Source organism: Carassius carassius, chromosome 9 (genome assembly GCF_963082965.1).
Source record: "Carassius carassius chromosome 9, fCarCar2.1, whole genome shotgun sequence".
Lineage (NCBI taxonomy): Eukaryota > Metazoa > Chordata > Actinopteri > Cypriniformes > Cyprinidae > Carassius > Carassius carassius.
The window spans coordinates 31,923,666-31,945,497 of NC_081763.1; the positions used below are offsets into that span (position 1 = coordinate 31,923,666).

Sequence of the window (21,832 nt, forward strand, 5' to 3'; positions counted from 1 at the left end):
CCACAGGAGCTGATGAAGGTCAGAAAACATATATTTTGACACAGTTTACAGTGTCTGCTTTAAGGGCCTGGTTCTATTTTTTCACGCTATTTATCTGCACATTCCTTGCGTTTCTTCTCCATCTTTTTTTACAGATACACACTGACACTGCTGCCGCTGGCTCACTCGTTTAAAGTTGTGATTGGGCCAGCCCAGTGTCAATCAAGAAAAGAGCCAATGGGCAGCTGATCTACGTGTTTCATGGGCTGGTCTGTCAGAAAAAAAACTAACACTGACTTTGACCAATGCATTACACCGGCACAAACCCAGCGCCGCCAATTAAGCAAAACAAAACAAAACGAATGGGCCGCCGATGTACAAATTTTATGGGCCGTTTAAAAAAAAAAAAAAAAAAAAAGTATGAGTATGAGATATATCGGCCCAAAAAGCATGTCGGCCCACCGGGCAAATGCCCGGTATGCCCAATGGCCAGTCCAGCCATGGAAGCGAGACATAAAAACACTCCCACAAGAAGCGATATAGATATAGAATATATAAAAATATAGAATAAATAAAAATATTCTGGATTTGCATGTCAAAATATAGTATTATGGATACATAAAAGTAAAAAAAAAAAAAATAAACTTAGCCTACATTCTTTTGGAAATGTTGTCATAATACTTCAAAAACCACTCTTTTAGTTATTTGTAAGTCTAAGATACGAAACAAGAGAGTTCAGTTCCACAAGAAAAAGGCGGGAAGAAAAAGGAGACTAAAGCCATTTTTGTTTATGATTGAAGAATGTTGCATTCAATATAAGAAAATTAACAACATATTCAACCGATAACAGCTTTGGGTTTTCATAATAAAAGATAAGATAATAAAAGTATTTGAGGACAAAGGTATGAGACACATTTTTAAGGTTAGCGACATAGGTACTTAAGTCAACCCATAATTTGTTGGTATCACCGCTATCAAAAACAAATGGGCTGATCGCAGTCCTACCGTTAGCAGCCGTGCAGCCAGCGTGACGTCACGAGGGCGTTCCCTCCCTGTGCGACAGGTGCGTCTCACCTGAGCTCGGCAGTTCTTCCGCTAGCGACAGGAGCAGCAGCATCCTCCTCATCCTCCTCCTGAAGATGACGGCGCTGAGGTGCATCGGCAGCTGCCTGCCGTCATTCGTCATGGCGATCGTCTTCGACATCATCGGCGTGGTCCTGCTGTTCGTCGGGATATTCGGTGACGTGCGGATGAACGGCGTGTTCTACGGGGATTTCCTCATCCACACCGGCGCGCTGGTCTTGTTCGCCAGCCTGGCCTTGTGGCTCGTGTGGTACGTGGGGAACATCAGGGTGAAGGATGAGGGCTTGGAGCGCAGATCTAGCGCCGCGCACAGCGTCAAAGAGCTCGCGAGGAGGCTCACGAAGAGACTTTCCAGAACACACCTGAAGGACAACACCGGTGAGAAGCGCTTTATTGATTTACTGATGCGTCTCATGAATGAATTTTTATTTATTTATTTTATTTTATGATTAGCCTACATTTAAGATTAAACATGAGGAAATAAGCATCATATTTATGTGTGTATTGATCTGTTGAAGCTTATTTATTATTTTTGCACAGGTGAGAAAACAGGAAGCAAAGCTTCCACCGTTCGAAACGTGACATGGGGCAAGTCCACCTATTTCCCAGGACTCCAGGATCTTGAATCGGATATGATCAAATGTGATGAACTATCCAAAGAAAAGCCAGATAATGATCAGTTCATGTGCTACCAGAATCAAGGGTACGAGGACGAGGAGTCCTGCAAACCAATCCAGGAGGAGAGCGATGACCAGATCCAGTCAGAAGACGGTTCTGATTCAGATAGAAAACAGGAGACAAAGTCTGGAGATGATCAGTTCACCTGTTACCAGAACGAAGGGTACGAGGAATCAGAATCAAAATCAGCTGCAACCAAAGATGGTGAAAAACCTCAGCAGGAGAAGCCAGAAGATCAGCCAGAGAGCACTGAGGTTCTGATGTGAAAAGAGGTGAGTTAAATTAACCCTAATAGCTCAAATAATAGAGCAACTGGAGTAAAATTAAATTCAACATCATAAACTCCCAGTATATGACTCTACACAGTTCCATGCTACATGGAATTTTCATAAACAAACATCCTTGTGTTTCTAATTAAGCTGGTGTGTGTGTACATGTTTACCAAGATAAGATGCAAATCTAAACCTATTTTAGGTTATTTACATAATATCATATTGCATTATTTTTTTTGTATAGTCATGTTATGTACTTGCATGTATCATTAATCATTTCTGTAGTATTTTTACCATTCATTGAAACTACATCATCCTTGACCTGATGTGCATGTACATGTATAAATTGAAACAAACTCACTGATTCATCCATGAATTAGAAACTTTTCTTACTTGCCAAAGTTTAAGATGCTTGTTTTCTTTTTCTAGGTCCTAAAACAATGACTGAATAGCCAAGAACCTTCAATAGTCTTCAAACATTTGCCATCAGCAGTACGTCTAGAGATGCTCAAATGGTACTATAGTACCATGTATGCTTTAGTAGTACAACACAGCTGCCTGTTGTGTTTCTGTATTAGAGTTGAAGATTCCCAATGGCCTGTTGTTGGTAAAGCAGGGTGGCTGATATAATACTCTAATACTTTTAATGGACACCAAATTGGTGAGATGAAGCAAACTCTTTATTTTCGCAATATTTACTAAAAATTAATGAGAAGAATTTATAATGCAATTGGCAAAACTGTTGGCAAAGTATCTCTAGAAGTGGAGGTTACATCAGACAGATTTGATAATCCCAAAATAGCCCAATATTGTCTGATATATAGCCATTCAATGTGTGTTGTAATGTGCACTTGTGTTTTTGTTACTGTGTTGTTGTAAAATGCTGCTTGGTTTTGCACATCCTCATTTGTAAATTCATGCATCAGCTCATGTATTGTAGGAATCCATTTCCCTTCCAAAGTGGCAGCTGAGCGCTCATGCAAGGTCCTCCAGAGTCAAGCCATTTCATTTTGTTGGTCGTCAACAGTGACCAAACCAGTCTGACAGCAAATACAATGGACTGATAGTTCATTCAAGGGACCTGTTGGTTCATCTTTGCACACAAACATTTAATACTGCGCCCAGGCCACAAAAAAAAAATCAAATCTATTTTTTCAAGTATATTTTGCTATATATTATAGTAGTGAGCGAGTTATGTGAAAATAACTGTATGTGGAAAAATTGCATTTATGTAAATATAAAGCACATGATCCGGACATGCCAAACAAACCCTGACTGTAAATACTCCCTCTTTCTCTCACAATACTGTAGCTGTTGTTTTAACCGTTGCAATATGAAATGCATGTAAACTTTGTATTAACAATTAAATCACATTTCACTCAAATGACTGTATTTGTTTTAAATTCACGTGGTGTTTGCTTGGTCACTATTGCTACATCATACAGTTAGTGATTTGCTGTAAGGCCTAACCTTTGAATGTTGGGGTTAATCATCAAATTGAATAATGGCTCAATTTCAGCGACTTCCTGAAATGTGCAAAGTCTCTCTGTGACTCATATTTTTAGGATTGCGTAACTGAGTAAACAACTCGGCACAACTTATAATGCTGCATCTGCACCAGTGCTTTGATGAAGGTTTTTTTCTGTCAGTGGAAATATCTGAATCTGTTCACATTTGTTTATCTTGCAGATCCACTGTCAGGGTGATGAGACCAGTCTGAGGAATATGCATAAAAATAAGTCTTGGCCTTTTTTTTTTTATGTAGGCGTTTGCTAGGCAGTCTAACTTGTTTTGGTGGTTGCATAGTTGCCTTCAAAGAAATGCACTGCGTAAGAATGTGGGTGAGCTGCTTTATAAAAGTCTTGTTGGGGGAAGTTCCTGTCATTCGTTCTTCAGGCCCATCAGTCTGCCGTACGTCCGTCGGCTCTCCTTACTTGAGCTTCTTCAAGATGGACTGCAAGGAAAGAGTGGGACGCTGCTTCATCTTTCTCTTGTTGGCCATTCTGTTCGACTTAACTGGACTAGTTCTCTTCTTCATTGGCATTTTTGCACCCATCAGTTTTTGGGACTTTTTTGTTCTGTCCGGACCAGTCATCATCTTCCTTAGCCTGGTGTTTTGGATCTTTTGGTATCTGGGGAACCTGACAGTGCCGTACCGCGAACTCCTGCCCAAGTGAGCAAGGATTGGAGGAGAAATATGGACTGGAAAAGTTAAATTAACTCCCGGAAAGCGAAAGGACTCATGAAGTTACTGAGTAACTAAAACAAAGGATGAATGACGTGTCACAAGAAGGCCTACTGGAGACAATTGCTGGATCACCATTGTCTTGGGATTTTAAACTTTAACAGTGATTACCATCTAAAGATGCTTCCAGAATGAGAATGAATGTGGAGTGACAGAAAATAAATCCTGTCAATGAATTTTATCAGCAAAGAATTGGACAATGACCCCAAAACTGCAGCTACCTCAGTAAGATTCCCTTTTTTTCCAGTTCCGCCATTTTTCATGATCACTTTCTTGGTCGTGAAAGACCTTTTTTTAGCATCATGTACGGTTCCTGCCTCTTTTTGGAAGATCCTGTCATGCAATTTATAGAAAACATTAGTAAACCTCAACTTGACAATTGACACTATGGTTATTGCACTGTATTGAAAACAAATGATTGATTTATGATTGATCTCTTTCCTTTTCCACTATCTTTCCTTTTTTATAGAGATGTTTACAAAAGCTCTTGACACGATAACCAGGATAAACAATAAAAACAAACAAATGTTGATGCTGAACGTGAACACCTGACCTGAAATGATGTTGTGGTTATTGTCAATGTGACACATAAGTTTAACTTATAAAATGAAGTTTTTGTTTGGTCAATGACAATCAGAGACACTTTTAGGCTTTTGTTCTGGTCAGAGATGTCTTTCTGAAAACCAGATGAACTGGATATGCAAGTTTAAACATCAGCAATGAGATGCATTATTTTGCACGAGGTTCTTCCCTGATTTGGGGAGATCATATGACCAGTCCAATAATACAGATCCCCAATCAGAGTTTTTGAAAGCAGAATAAATTGATCAGGTGACTTTCTGTGATGCTGCATCCACACCAGCAGATGTCAGTACGAAGTCCACTGTCATCATGATTAAACTTTTTCTAAAAGCAATACCGAATGCAAATAATAAAATGCAGCTAGTTGTATAATCATGAACAGTTTAACACCCTCGTGCACAAAACAAATGCAACCAAGACTACTATAAATGCATGTTCACTCGCAGTGAATATAAACATGGTTAGTGTTGAATTAGTAGCTGTCAAGAGCATTAAAGCATTGCAAAATGTTAAATTGTTCTATTTAGCCTGTGTTATCGTAATAATTTTGATTATTGTTTGGCTTGTGTAGCTCACGGTGAGCTACATAAGCATTGATTACCCTTTGGGGTAGGCTAATTATAGTGTATAGTCTCAGCAAACAACTATACAGTTAACAGGGACCTCTCTCAGAACTCATGGTTCTGTCAAAGATATGAACAAAAGTTCTTACCAGCTGGAAAATCGTAGTTAAGGTAACAAAAGGGTCCATTGCTGTGCTTCGGACATTTATGGGCTGCAACTTTCGTCCAGTGGGTGTGTCAGATGGAGCCATCAGACAATGACAATGTGGAGGTAGAGGGCAGGAGGGCAGGAGGGCAGGAGGGCAGAAGGTAAAACAAAATAGTGATGGAAAGCAGCTACAAAAATGAAAAGGATATAGCTGCAGCCCGGAGATCTTCAAATGGGGGTGGGAACTCCACAACAGGGCGTGGCTTCTTCCCTTTGACAGACAGATACATGGCAAGGTTTGTTTTCCCAAACCAGTTCAAAACTCTGCCCTGTAGCCAATACAAAAGATTCCATTGGTCATGTCAAGCATAATACTGATTTCCCCCAAAGATCCACCACTGACAAGCTATAACTCCAAACTTACTTTTATATCTCACAACTCTTTGACTTTTTTTTCCTGAAAATTTTGAGAGAAGAACTGGGGTGGAAACAGCCTTTCATACTTATGCATGATTTATATAATTATAAGATTAAATAAACATTTATGACCTGTAAAATACAAGCAGCATAAATAAATTGATAAATGCTCATGAAAGCTGCTAAAATCCCATTTTTGCATAAGTGGGATGCTGTCGTTAGCCACAGTTATTACACTGGTTTCCTAAATTGTTTCTGTAAGAGCTTTCCAATGTAATTGTTGGCTTTCTGCAGTGCTGAATATTGATCGCTCTGCTCTTTATTTTAATAACCCATGAGCATGCATCCTGGTGGTCATCAGTAGATGCAGAAAATACCACAATGAAGCACAAAAATCAATTTATGTTTGTGTGAGAAGAAAGAAAGAGAAGCCATACAGAAGATGAGTCCAGCCAAACATGTAATCATATTTCATCACATAAGGATTGCATTTCAAATTGTCCACATAATTAATGTGAAAACTAATATGATGGCATAATCCTTCGATTCCTGCTTGTCCAACATGTTGATGTGCTCGAGTCCAAATATTGGTACATTTGGTGTAAATGTACCACAATATTAATGACCCATCTTTTTCACAGGGCGTATACCAATTTTTGTTCCATCAAATGCTCTCTAGAATTAACATGTCTCTCATTTCTCACAATCCATTTACTGAATATATTTAAGTTTGCATGAAGAATATTTCACAATTTTTACAGAAGCTCATATTGTGGAATAGTTCACCCTTTAATAAAAATGAGCTGAAAATTTGCTGAAAAGGCCATCCAAGATGCAGATGGGTTTGTTTATTCATCAGATTTGGAGAAATGTTACATGACTTGCTCAGCAATAGATCCTCAGCAGTGAATGGGTGCCGTCAGAATGAGAGTTCAAACAGCTGATAAAAACATCACAATAATCCACAAGTAATCCACACCACTCCAGTCCATCAGTTAATGTCTTGAGAAGTGAAAAGTTGCATGTTTGTAAGAAACAAATCCATCATTAAGCCATTTCTTCAGGCAAATAATCGATAATTCTTTCTCCAGTGAAAATGTCATCTTGTCTGAATCAGGAGTGAAATATACACAGATTAAGCAGAGTTTACAAGCAAAAAAACAACAACAACAAAAAACAATCCAAATCATTTCTAAACAAATATGTGGGTGGATCTGCTTTTTCACTGGGGGAAGCTTATTATGGACTGAAATGTGATGCTTTATATTTAAAATGCCATCATGATGTTTCTTACAATCATGCAGCTTTTCACTTCACAAGACATTAACTTATTGATTTGAGTTAAACACTCAGTATGTTCCTCTTTTATAAGGCTGCTGAATGATTAATGCAAATGTAGCATCAGAATAAACATAAAACTTTTATTATTCCCCTTAATAACAAAAGAATGAGTGCTATTATTGTTTTCAATAATGTAGCTATACTGTTAACATCTCAAAATGTGTTTTAGGGTTTGTGTCGATATGACTGAGTGTCATTTGCCAGCATGTTTGTCCAGTGGTCATTTGAGAGGCTCAAATGGATTATATGAGAGTCAGATAAACATAATGAACAATAAACGGTAGCTTGCACTGTCATTTTCATCTCTGAGTGAGTTGCAACAGTTTAACGTCTCCCTCTAGTGAGTAAAGTAGAAAGACAGTAGTAGGCACTGTCCATTTACACCGAGTACAAATATCCAGTCTTTTTTTGCAAAGAATATTATAACCCACCATTTACTTTAGCTAAATATAAAGACATAACACACCATCGGAACTGTTCCTCTGAATCTGCCCGTCATTACTGGACACCAAGGGCAAAAAGATGTGTCATAAGCTATTGTTCTTTACATGCAATTTGTCTTGAACTCAAAACTGCCCATAACAATCACAGTTAACAACTTAAAATTTAACATCCTGATAGATACAGGTATTTATACTGAATTCTTGTAGCGATTACTTCTACATAATGCAACTCTATAACACGATCCTGATGGCAGTAATTGATAATGCTGGAAATATTTACATTTAGCAGACGCTTTTATCCAAAGCGGGGGAGTTGAACCCACGACCTTTTGTGCTCTTAACGCAATGCTCTACTGCTGAGTCACAGGAAATATGCAATAGTAATTCTTAATAATACATAGGAAATGGACTGATGTAGGCGATGTTGCATGAAGCATTTATTTGATTGTGTCAATATGGATTTTGTGGATTTTCGTTGTGTGTCTAGCGAGCCCAAAGATCAATTTTCATTCAAGGCTGGACAATAAAGTACAACTAACTAACTATTATTGTGGTATACGGTGTATCAGCTCTAGGATGGAAATTAGGAGTATAATATTGAACATCTAAAAAGCATACATGGTTATAAATAAATAAATAAATAAATAAACATGGTGCTTTTTAACAAGTGTCAAAGTCATTGTATCCTCTGTAGTTCCTCTAGGAGCTGTTATCTTGTGTGAATGCGCCCGGGCGGGTCACAACCAGCAGCACTGTTTACAAACAACAGGAAGAGATGACGTCATCATGCAGAAGCACATGTTCCACGAGTACGTGCGCGCGGCCCCCTTGTATGCGTTCACGTGTTTAATGAATTGACCTCTGCTTGAGGTTTAAACGACATTCTGCGTGCTGTTTAAGAGAATTGGCATTTGTGCGCCTTAAAACGCGTTTGTTTTCATGAACTCCACACACCAAACACACGCTGACGCCGCTGAGGATTATGGGGGATCGGCGACTGCAGACGTGGAGAGACGGAAAACAAAGAGTGGAATTCAACGGGATTCTGCCCTTGAGCTCATCAATTTTCAAACGTACAGCAAATCTTTAGGGGTTATTTCACTCAGAGATCAATTTTCTAGTTTCTATATATAAATTGCCACCCGCTATTAATTGCAAATAATTGCATTTAATTTAAAGGCGCTTGCAATTTTCCCAAAACCATAGATACGCTTCAAGAAAACTATGAATAAAACAATATAAAAATAAAAATTCTTCAAGATTATAAACGGTTTATTTTTATATTATTTTTTATAGTACTGTATTAAATAATACTTTTACTCTATATTCGCCATATTATTCTTTTACGTGATTTATTATATTATAAAACCATGTTACGTCAATGCACGGTAAATCTCCAGTCCAGTGTTGACAACTCTCCACGTGCATGCGTGTTGAGGTGTTGAGGCACAGCGCAACCGACCTTCAATCCGCCAAACACCCATATTCCTAATCTCATTGGTTGCGATTGAATTACCGCATCCCTTAACGCGTCTCTGATTGGTTGGCTTCTCCGTCAATCACATCTCCCTCTCCACCAGCGCGCCCTGATTGGCTATTGCCTCGTTCGCTTTCTCTCCGTGCTGAATCGCGGCGGTGGGTCGAGTCGCCGCCGCTGATGCTGGTATCTCCGGTCGGGCACGTTTAACGTTTCACCTCCCCCTTCATATTTACCATTCATATCAATCGTGTCCCGTTCCGTGTGCTGAAAGATAAAGATGGCAGCGGTGGCCCGCCTGGAGGGCCGTGAGTTTGAGTATGTGATGAAGAAGCGCTCGGTGACGGTGGGTCGGAACTCGTCACAGGGCTCGGTGGACGTGAGCATGGGCCACTCGAGCTTCATCTCCCGCCGGCACCTGGAGGTCTTCAGCGCCGCCGCGGAGGTCACGGGCTCGGGGGAATTCTATCTGCGCTGTCTGGGGAAGAACGGGGTGTTCGTGGACGGGGTGTTTCTGCGGCGGGGGGCGCCACCCCTGCAGCTGCCGAGAGTGTGAGTGATATAACCTTCATCTTCTTCGTGCTCATCATCGGCTTCGGTGTTGTTGTGATGAAACACCGGGAACACGTGCTTGTGTCCTTATGGTGCACATTTCTTTTTTCGTTTCGCTTTCAGCGCCTCTGGGCTGTGTCTCAAACTCTAGCGAGCTGCCTTAGTAGACAGCATTCACGGGCGTCATGTACAACATCGTTTTTATACGATGCACGTAACATTTCTGCTTAAGTGCATGGAGCGTGACAGACGTATGAAGATTTTTGAGCCACAGGAGGCGAGTGCTGCATTTTTGGACGCCATACGTGCATGCAATATTTTTGGGGTGTCATAGGTGCGTGCTGCAGCAGATTAGAGTCTTACATGCGCGTGTAGCGATATATCTGAGCCATCATGGGTGTGCAGATTTTTTTCAGGGCATTGATCTCGACAGATTGTGGTGTTATAGATATGTGCAACATTTTTAGGCAAGTGTGCCAGCATTTTTTCAGCAACAATAGGTGCATGCAGCATTTTGGGTGGCATAGGCACGTGCTGCAGCAATTTTGGGGCATTGTAGGCATGTGTAGCAGTATTTTTGAGCAACAACATGTGCAAGTAGCATTTTGGGAGTCATAGGCACATCCTGCTGAATTTTGGGGTGCATCATAGATGCTTGCAGCAGTTTGGGGTGTTATAATTGCATGCAATATTCAGGACATCATAGGCACCTCTAACAGCGTTTTTGGGCATCATTGGTGCATGCAATAGTTTTGGGGTGTTATAGGTTCAGTGTTTTTGTACATCATCATAGATGCATGTTTTTGCATAATATGAAAGTGTAGATGCATTTTTTGGGAACAATAGATGCATGCAGCATTTTGGGAGTCACAGGCACATGCTGCAGCAGTTTTGGGCATCCTAGGCAAATACAGCAGCATTTTGAGGTGCATCTTGGGTATGTGAAGTATTTTGGGTGATAAGAGGTGCATGTAGCAGTTTTGGGCATCATATGCATGTGCAGTATTGTAACAGATGCACAGAGCACCAGTTTTAAGCATCATAGACAAGTACAGAAGTTTTAGGTATCATAAGCAATGCTCTAAACATGCTGTCCAGGTAGGCAGTTCACTACGTTTCAAATTTATATGCATATTCAGACATATGTATGCAAATATCACTGTAATAATTGTCAGAAATGTGCGTGAAAGAGAAAATTTGTGTTTTATCACGAACTAATGAGTGTTGTTTTGTCTCAGTTGGAGTGTAAAATCACTGAAATGGTGAGATTCGTGGGGTTTGGGGCTTATATCCTGACTCTGTGCATCATATATATTCTTTGTATAGCCTTTTTTTGGTGCATCTCAGAAAGTCACTTAGGCTTGCTGTCAGCTGTTTCCATTTCTTTATTTGTTTGTCTTGAGAAGATGTTGGACATCTGGGTGTGTTGACATTACCCTGAAGCCGACCTTTGGATAGTGCATTATCTGTTTTGAATGTCTGATTTGTGTTACGTCTCACACACAGCTGCACGGCCAGCATATTTCAGAAAGATTTTGCAGTGTAGATTTGTATCTCTCAGGTTTATTTATTTATTTATTTTTTCTGCATTTAATCAAATCACAGCGTCAAGCATGACTGTAGTGCACACTTTTCCCTTTGCTTTTTTAAGCACATGACCCAAATATCTCAATATAACAACAAATCTGTTGCACCCTACATTGCCAGCCTTAAAAGCAATTTTGTGCACAGCCATTTTCAGCCCTGCAATTCTTTCTGTGGATTTTTCACAAGACATATCACCTCTAGATGTTCATCTTGATGTGTAGTGTCACATTAAAGGTCCCATGACATGGATTATTTCCTTTTCTTTAAATGCTTCTTAATGTTTCCTTAGGTGTACTTATATTGTTAGTATGATTTTTACATTTAAAATTTAGAAATAAAAAGCATTTTTATATCCTGATATTAGCCCTCTGGCTTGAATGCTCTGTTTGAAGGGGTGTGTCTGCTGTGAGACTCCGAGGAAACGACAACTGTTGTGATTGGCTGACATCTTTGCATTTGAAATGCGTATTACATGTGGACCCCTCTCAAATATATATATATATATATATATATATATATATATATATATATATATATATATATATATATATATATATATATATATATATATATATATATATACTACAGCTGTCGAGATTAACGAATCGTGGATTTGTTGATTATATAATTATTTTTTCGATCTTTTCCCATCACATGAAAGGCTGCAGTGATGAGCATTGAGTAAACAGAGTCTGTTTATCGCGTGAATGCAGTCATCTCGTAATTATTGCAACACGTTTTCTCTCACAAAATGCTTTCACCACAACTAACAGCAAACACATGAATACAGTAAGAGCTCCGTTGTGCAGCATAACTGCGTCATTCATTGTAACGGCAGTTTAGGAAGGGGTGCAGATATACTCGCGATGTGTGACAGCTCCGAAAAAAAAAGGAGCGTTCTTTGATCGCTCTCTGTAGTTAAATCACAATTTAAATAACAGATTTGTTTCATGCTACTAAGAGAAACAACGTGAAGTTGATCGTTTAGTCACTGGCTTGATTCACTGATGCATAAACAGTATTAAACGATTTAGAAAGAAAGTCTGTGTGAACTTGAATGATTAGCTACACATCAGAAATCACTGATCACAGATCAGGCATTAATGAACACTGTTACTCACTGTTTGTGGCGGTGCTGTCGAATCCATTTCATAAAAGTCTGTTTGTAACGCCTGTGCTGACATTGTGACTGAATTATATGTAAATATTTGGGCGGACAAAGCAGAGAAAGGGGAGGTAACATTTCTCTTTACAACGTCACAAAGAGGAGATTCCAGATCAGCCCGTTTGAGCTTCCATTTTCTCAAAGGCAGAGAAAGATAGTAAAATCTCGATTTACACCGATTAAAATTTTTAGAAACTTGGGGACCACATACATGCTAGGGGAAGTCATATTAATGTTAAAAAACCTCAGAAAGTGAAATTTTCATGTCATGGGACCTTTAAGAGTGAGGTGAGCATGTAATAGTTGGGCTGATTAGCGCTTTCTAAATACAGAAGCATAGTCCACATGTTTGTTTGAGTCCTATGGAGTTGCAGAGAGATTCTTTGTGCTGACAGACATGAATAAGGCTTTTTATAGCTTTTTATAGTTTTAAAAACTGGGGCTCTATGAAGTCCATTTCATTTTAACCCAAATTCCTTTTTATTTTCCCCCCAAATTTTGTATTTTCCATTTTAGTTTTAATGGTTTAAATAAATTGTATTAATCAAAAAGGATGTTGAATCCAAATGAAATATAAAAATGATTTCTCATCCTCATGCTGTTCCAAACCTGCGTTTCTTTCTTCTGTTGAACACAAAAGAAGAGATTTTGAAGAATGTGGGTAACCAAACTTTTGACGGTAGCCATTGACTTTCATAGTAGGTTTTTCCATACTATGGAAGTCATTGGCTACCATCAACTGTCTGATTGGCCACATTCTTCTTCTTCCTTCTTCTACCCACGTTCTACTTTGGATCATCATGAGGGTGAGTAAATAAATGATCCCTTTATGTTCATGAAACTTAAAATTAATTATTAACAATGATAGTGCCTGAAAATTTATATATAAAATTTTATAATTTTATGGAAAGTATGTGTTGTCTGTTTAAATGGTTCCAGGTTCTGTTTTACTGTTTAATACAAATTTACATACAGTTTTTTATTTTTATTTTTTCAATATAAGTCATTTGCGGTTTAACATGCACAGACAATAGTCCATATTATTTTGATTAAGTGCACCAAGTTTTGATTCATTTATCCAATATTTTGCAGAATTCCATGGCATTCCGTGTTATACAATATAGTCTGCATTTATGCAGTTTGTTTATAAATGTATGCTAATTAGACTGACACTTATCTGAAGATTAGAAAAGAGCCACGCCCACATATTGTTATTAGCAAGAAATCAATCTGAGACTTGCAGGATGTCCAGATGGTTTGTATGGAGTATAATGGACAGCACGTTGGAGGTAGAGGCGCTTTGAGTTTCAATATTGATCAAGAAGCTAAAGAGCATTTAATTGGTGGAGAGTTTTGTTCTGATTGGCTCTCTGTCAGCACAAAGAGCTGCAATCGTTTCCACAGATGTCATGATCAGGAAACAACAGAATCCAATGAGTTTTTCAAGTGTTTTTTGTCCTCCTTGTTGGGGAATATCTGCGTAATGGATTCAAACATGGTGAAATGTCAGAAGCATCCTCATTTTATATAGTCTTTTTGACATTTCAGGCCATTCACTGTGTAATTCAGATCTCCAGATTATGCCTAAAACAGTCGCTTTGCAACCAAAAAAATTTGCGAGTTATATTTTTGCTGAGGTTGACACTGTTAACTAAAATGTACATGTTGTGTTTTAAAAAATTGCATGTAATTCCTTTTTTTTGCATCTAAATTCTTGTTATCAAGATCTTAGTCTGTGCTGTGTTCTGTGTATCTGACATTATTTGTCGTGCACTTGCCGTCCAATAATTACAATAATCTTTGTGCTCAGTTACCTTTAATAAACAGTATTAGTTGAAAACTGATCTCCCAAATTCTTTACGAAATTCAAACAATAAATACCATTTAGGTGCTCTTTAATTAAATGCAAGAGTAATTTGCCTCAGTTCAAGTGGCACGTGAATCCATGATTTCTTTCTCTTTACTACTATACTACAAAACAATCATGAATGGACATCAACAGGTATTTTATAAGATACAGTACATCTTACTGAAATGTCTTAGTAAAGCTTGTGAATCATGCCACACAACAATCATTTACCTCAGAATAACCAATCAGCTAGAAACAAAATAACTATAAAGAGGAGCATTTTGCAAAATGTATGCACTTTATTACATATTCATATTTTTACTTAACCGGTTGACATAAGAAAATAAGCAAGTAGCTAAAGATAAAATTCAACACCACCTATGTAATTGCATGTTACTTATGAAAAAAAAACAGATTGGATGTGTTGAAGACATAAGACAACATTTATAGGATGCATTGATTATTAGCCCAAACTACACTCAAGGACCAGGTGATGCTGATATAGTTATGGTCCGTGATATCAGCACAGATTCAGTTCTCAAGTTGGGAAAGACGATTAGTTCACACTTTAAGTGAACCTTTAGTTCCCAGGACATCTAAAGATGGATAAAAATGCTGATGAAGACAAGAAAATATGTATTTTCAATTATGTCAGCCATTATTTTGACCTAACAGCTGATGCATTCAAGCAGATAAAAGACCGTAAAAATCTACTAAAGTATTTTCCACATTGTTTATCATATATTAATTTATGTGCCGTAATATATATTATATATAAAATAAATTGTATATATTTATGCATTTAAGAGACGCTTTTATCCATAGCGACTTGCATTCAGGCTAACATTTTTACCTTAACATTTGTTCCCTGGGAATCGAACCCACAACCTTTTGTGCTGCTAACGCAATGCTCTACCACTGAGCCATGGGAACACTGTAATATAACAATAAACAGTAATATTTCTTTTCATACACACACACACACGCCTATATAATTACATTTTATTTTATAACATTTAAAAATACCATACCATTTGCTAATGACTTTATTAATTTATTCATCAATATTTTATGTGTCAAATATGCCTCCATAGTGTTTGGAGACAAGACTAGACCGCTGGAGGAGTGAGTCAGGGTTTAATATCTGTTATAAAACAGCCTAGAGAGTTTTTTCCTGTTGTAAGGCAGTGAGTCACTGGGGATGGGGTTGTTTCTGTCTGGAAAGTGTTAGGGTTTGGAGCTTAGGTCTGTCTTTGAGCCCATACACCCCCGCTGATGACGTTATCCAGTTTTAGAGTCAGATCAGTTCTTCTTTAATCCTGTAGCTTTTTTAAAATGTTTACTTTTTTAAGAGTTTACAGTCGAACACATTTAATATCTTCTGTTATTTAATTTAAATGTTTTTTTTTGTCCTTATGGCAAATGAACAATGTAGCTGTTTGTCCTTGCCATTTGATAAACTAAGCTTTCTCTCCTGACAAAAAAAACTAAACGAAAACAAACAAAAAACGTGCGATCCTGAGTTCTCCTTATTTTAATTTCTGTTGTTTGATATGAATATCTTGCCACACGCACTCCTGAAAAGACAACGACAATAAGAGAAAGCTAAGCGTCTGCTGGTAAAACAATCAACAGCCATTGATCTCTTCATTAGTAAGGCTCCTCTTACTCACTGTCAGAGTCAACGACTCGCGCTTGGTAATGATGGCTGCGGCTGCAGTGAACTAAATGTTCGCGGTCACTGTTCAAAGTCATACGGGTTCGGGCACCATAATACATCTAAAAAATTCATTAAAACAGCTCGACACTGCTATAACTTGGCACGAAGTTCTGGAAAAACTGTGCCCAGATCTTTTCCCATCCCTTCTCCCGTCTAGTCTAAAACCGTGACCATGTCGACTGTCACTTTATGTTCGAAAATCTTTTGCACTAATCGATTGGACCAACCAACACAAGTTTCGAAAACGACCTTCTCTTGAAGTGCGTCCAGGTTTTTTTTTTTGGAGCGCGTCGGACAAACACGCATAACAGCAAATAATACTTCTGCACAATGTTTCTCTTTTTACAACAGAAATGTGAATTCTGCCGGTAGTCAGACAGTCTCATACAGTTTCGGGCTAGAATCGCCTAGGCCTGTCAAAATAGCTGAAAAACTAAATTTGAATTTTTTTACGTAAATATGATAAAAAAAATTCGAATTGTATTCGAATTTAAAATGCATAATTTCAGTTAGGGTGAAGAAAAGCGTTTTGCTTCTCTTCTGAGGCCTCAAGATCGAGCAAAATATTACTGCACGTTTATTCAAAGCATTAGAATACATGACTGAGAAAAAACAACATAATATTTAAAATCATTTTTATGAACCAATTATTATTAAGTTGCGTAAAGAACTATAAACAAAACAGCGTCATCTATACATGCATTGTTAAATAAATAAAAAGGGCGGAAAACCAGTCACAGAATTTTTTTTTTTTCATTTAAAAACATGAGATGCAGTTTGATGGGGAACAAAAACCCAACATAAAGTCTCGAGATATTTTTAGAAAATTAAATTAAATACATTCATTTTACATGTCTTTCTAAACATGCGGCTCTCTTGTGCGAGACGCGAGTCCAACGGTGTCCCTCTAGAAAATGCGCAAAATATGCGTTTTCCAATCGGTTCAATGAACACACAATCACTCAAATCAAACAGGATTTTTTTCACAAGTGACAACCCAAAGAAAGCAAAGTAAACGGTCTCTCATTTGTAGGTTGCATTGATACGTAGCGGTGGATGCAAGTAAAACAGTATAACCATACCTCATTTTTTTCTCCTCACCTGAAATTCATGCAATAATTATGTTTTTGACAAAGATTTTAATTTGTTTGTGGTCTACATAGCCTGCATCAAAATGAGGTTTGCAATTGTGCGCCTGAAGGCACAGGTTGAAGACCCAGTCAATGACGTCACGATATGCTAATTTGTTTAAATTCATACCTACGTCATAACCATCACCAAAATTTTCCTTTTTTTTTTTTTACATTGAAACGTAAAAAAAAAAAATTAGGCCAACCTACCGACCCTTTTTTTATTTTTTTATTACTGTTACTGCAAACCAAAATATTTTAAGGATGGCCTAGACGTTGTGTGTCTGTGATTTAACTGACTAATGTCAAATGCATTTAAACAATGTTTCATGTTGCAGTTGCATTTTATTGAATTTGTTACGTTGTAACATTGAAACGGGTTTTCTGTGGCCTTTATTTATATAGTGCTTTATCCAATACAGATTGTGTCAAAGCAGCTTTACAGAAAAAAAAACCCATGAAAATTATTGTTAATTTGATTTGAGGCTTGTTTTAAAGTTTCAGTTTAGTTTTGTTATTTACATTTACATTATATTTAAATTGTAAATTTTATTCTAAGCAACTTACAAATGAGGGCAATAGAAGCAATAAAAACCAACAAAAGAGCAATAAAATGCAAGTGCTATATTTGCATATTATTAGTGTTATATTTCAATTTCACAAAGACATCTGCAGCATTTTGTCAAAGCAATAATAAAAGGACACATTTAATTTAACTTGTCTTAAATCTCACTTTGAGAAAAAAAAGTGCATCGAATTGATTTACTTTTCAGCTATTATTTTTTAGAAAATGAACACACAAGCATACAAAAAAAATGCTTCCTGTGCAAGATCTTTTTGTAAAAACTGTGTTCTGGTGTTTTGTAGTTGAGATGCAAGGAGATATGCAGGAACAAGTCTGTTTGGGTTACACACACACACACACACACACACAGCCCCAAAGAGAGGAATGTGAGGCCTTGAGATCCCAGCATTCCTGTTTTAAAGAGTTCCTCGTAGTTGCCATGATGGATTGTGCTTGGAATGGCTGCCTGGAGCAGAAACACATTTAACATTCAATCCTGAATAATCAAATTACAATTTGCATGAACAGAACAATTGTTGGATATCTGACAAAGACAGCTGGCAAAGTTTAATGAATGTTTACTGAAAGAGTTTCAAAATTTTATGTGAGAATGATTATTTTCTTCTCTGAAATTCATTTGTTAAAAACTAGTACTTTAGCTTTTCTTCAACTTTTTTTGTTGTTGTTGTTCTATCATGTCTCTGTCTCAGTTTGTAAATGAATTGTGTTATAATTAAGTAAACAGTGCTGAATACTGAGTGTTTATAGACACATTGATGGTCAAAGAGATATGATAAAGCAAAGTAATCTATTTTTATCTTTGAAATGCAAAGTAACATATTTTTTTTTTCAAAAACCTTTGTCACTTTATTGAAAATCCATCTGACCAGAACCTAGAAGATCCAAAAACAGGGTTTCTGCAGATCTGCAAGAGATCTTAAAAAATTATTAATGATTAATTTGTCCCTTTCAAAGATTAAAGCCTTTTATAAAAGTCTTAAATCAGAGAAGAATGAAGTGGCATTAAATGTTGCATGCACTGAAAATAAAACAAACAAATTATTTAAATAAATAAACATTTATCACACTCAGTATTTCTGGCTTGTTTTCGATCCTTGAATCTACATGCATTTACTTGAGATGCAAAATGAAGATAGTTGAAGTCTTGTTTTATGGGAAATTGAACAAAAGTCAGTTTGTGCTTAAAACAAGCACAAAATCAGTCAATGGCAAAAATGAAAACTTGTTTCCGTTTAAATTAAGTTGGTGGGCAGATATTTTAAAATCTTTGCTGCTTAAAATTGAATGAATCTTCAGAAGTTTTTCGATCACACAGATCTTTTTCGAGGTTTTGTTTAGCTGGACTTTCAGCGAAGGGACAGGAAACTTGCAGGTGTCTTAATTTGCGCTTTGAAGATTGACCAAGGGCTTATGGGTTTGGAATGACATCAGAGTGAGTCAATGATGACACAGTTTTCATTCTAGGATCAGCTCACCATTTAATATGTGTGTAATGTCTCAGTCATAAATATATGAATATTTTTAAATGTAGCTGTTCAGTTTGAATAAACTTTGTGGTTTGGACTGGAGAGGAATTCCAGTAAATTCCTGTGTCATGTAGAACATCAAGCTCCACATCAACATGACCTGGAGGAACAGACTCGTCACTCAGAGAAGTCCAGCAGATGTTGTTGATGAAGCGCTGCTCGTTCATGACTGCTGCCCAGTGTGCAGATGTTTTACTCCAACACAAATCATGAGGCGTTCATATCGTGAGTCTTGTTGGATGTGGAAAATGTTTCTTTTTTTGTTTACATGAGTTTACAGTAGTGGAAAATAAAAAACATTTATATACATAAAATAAAATTTGATATAAAAACATTTTATTTCAGCTACATTTCACGTTTTTTAGTGTAATTAACTAAAAAGATGAACTAAAAACCAAAACTGAAATAAATGTATATAAACTGTATAAACACAAAGACTATAGCCCTATTCGGACGGGACTAGTTTTACAGGGGGTCGTTAGAGAAATCTGTGTGTTTCACAGACATACTTGGTGATTTTAATCCAATCCGAATCTGCCTCGTCTGTGTTTTTCTCACACAACCTCTGTGATAATTCCACAGCAAATTACCTACTGTTTTTCAGCAAACTCGGTGATCCTCTGAGAAAAATAATCCCGTCCGAATGCGAATGTCTGTGATTGCCAGCGGTATTTTATTTCACAATGGGTTTCCTCGTGTGTTTTGGCCATCGCGAATTACCGTAGATGCTCTTACCGCGCGCATGTTTGATATATTTGCTTCCCGGCAAAGAAATAATAATAATACTACTAATAATAATAACAATAATAAAATCATGAGCCAGATCACGTAAACTGTTAATACTGGCTATTATAATATCAGCACCAGGTAAGATTGATCACATTCATTTACGCACTGTTACATAATGTTTTAATTACAGATGTACCTTTATGGAAATTAAACATGGGTTTAGCCTACTACAAAAATAAAAAAAGGAAAGGTAAACCAGTTAAACTAAAGAAACCACACATTAACATGGTTTTACTTTACTAGCCATTTAGTGTTTATTGTCTAATAATATTAATCAATCCGAACGACTGTATGCAATGCACGCATACAGAGCGCTCGATCTCTGTGACGCCCAGATGCACAAATCAGACCCTCCCACCTCTGTAATAAACACGGAGATGTTAGTCCCGTCCGAATTAGTACATGAAAATCGCAGACGTCAGGTGGTAAGAATCGAAACTCAAACGTAGTTTAGAAAACTAGTCCCGTCCGAATAGGGCTAATGACAATCACACACAACAAAACGACTAAAATTTTAAATAAAAATAGAAAATTAGAAAAACTAAAAACTGGTTCAAAATAATTCATACAAACTATAATAGTCATATCTCAGAGATACTAAAATTACACTAAACGGATGTATTTTTACAACATTAGCCAAGATTAATAAATGCTTTACGTGTTAGTTAATGCATAAACTAGTGCTAATACTAATGTGGTTTTGGTTAGAAAAACACCAGTGTAATAAAGTTACATTAGCTTAATTTGGAAATTAGTTTAATAAAAAAAAAAAATATATATATATATTAGGGGAGTAACGATACGCGTATTCGTATTGAACCGTTCGGTACGAGGCTTTCGGTTCGGTACGCGTTACGCATTATGGACCGAACGGTTCGTTGGACTAATTAATTATATTTGGAAAATAAAAAAAAATGTGAAATATAATGATATGCATTCAACAAGGTAGCCCAATAACCCAAACGACGTAACAGGTAACGCCCCTGACACCCCCGAAAAAGAAAAAAACACCAACTTATATGTTTATGTTAGGCTACTCAGTCAGGCGCTCGCTTACTCAGTAATACACGCTGAAGGCTCGTTGCAAAATGGCCAATGCGTTTAACAGACCAGAAATAGAAGATCCTCCAATAACCAACAGGTCTGGTGTTTGGGTGCACTTTGGATTCCCTGTAAGCTATAATGGTGATGGCAAGAGAGTGGTGGATAAAAAAAACAACGATATGTCGCATTTAGGGTACACCAGCAGGAATACAAAAGAAAACACCAGCGGGAATACTTAAAACATGTAAACTCATTTACGCGGACATCACCTTAGTGTGTCAGTATCTGGGAAAAGACGGAAAAAAAGGAGAAACATACACACCTAACAACAGCATTTAGACAGACATTTCCAACGGATTCAAACAGGGCAAAAGACATCACCACGGCGATTGGTAGGCTACATTTACGTTATAGCCGCGAATATGAGACCTTACTATTTACCATTCATTCTATCATCACCATTATAGCTTACAGGGAATCCAAAGTGCACCCAAACACCAGACCTGTTGGTTATTGGAGGATCTTCTATTTCTGGTCTGTTAAACGCATTAGCCATTTTGCAACGAGCCTTCAGCGCGTATTGATTGAGCGAGCGCCTTACTCTGTAGCTGAAAACGTAGGTTTTAAGAACATGCTTATTGTAATTGAGCCCCGTT

General features: G+C 37.4%; 2 protein-coding genes across 3 annotated transcripts in view; both read left to right on the forward strand.

The window, feature by feature from the left end:
• Positions 1–987: 987 nt before the first annotated feature.
• Positions 988–3,396, forward strand: LOC132149610 (uncharacterized). Its single transcript, XM_059558994.1, has 4 exons — positions 988–1,440; positions 1,603–2,002; positions 2,442–2,527; positions 2,953–3,396. The coding sequence occupies exons 1-3, from the start codon at positions 1,119–1,121 to the stop codon at positions 2,446–2,448; spliced, it is 729 nt and encodes a 242-aa protein (XP_059414977.1). The 5' UTR covers positions 988–1,118; the 3' UTR covers positions 2,449–2,527; positions 2,953–3,396.
• A 5,956-nt stretch (positions 3,397–9,352) lies between these two features.
• LOC132149609 (forkhead box protein K2-like) overlaps positions 9,353–21,832 on the forward strand; it is a 28,734-nt gene continuing 16,254 nt past the window's right edge. The window contains exon 1 of one of the 2 annotated variants that reach the window (XM_059558992.1): positions 9,353–9,780. In XM_059558992.1, coding sequence (XP_059414975.1) covers positions 9,509–9,780 — 272 coding nt within the window. In that variant the 5' untranslated portion in view covers positions 9,353–9,508. The remainder of the gene's footprint in view (positions 9,781–21,832) is intronic. The other variant, XM_059558993.1, reaches the window with a different exon arrangement.

Excerpts from the sequence above, each read along its gene's own strand:
- LOC132149610 (XM_059558994.1), top strand. The coding sequence starts at position 1,119 with ATGACGGCGCTGAGGTGCATCGGCAGCTGCCTGCCGTCATTCGTCATG. Across the intron at positions 1,441-1,602 it reads ACACCTGAAGGACAACACCG|GTGAGAAAACAGGAAGCAAA; the intron begins GTGAGAAGCGCT and ends ATTTTTGCACAG.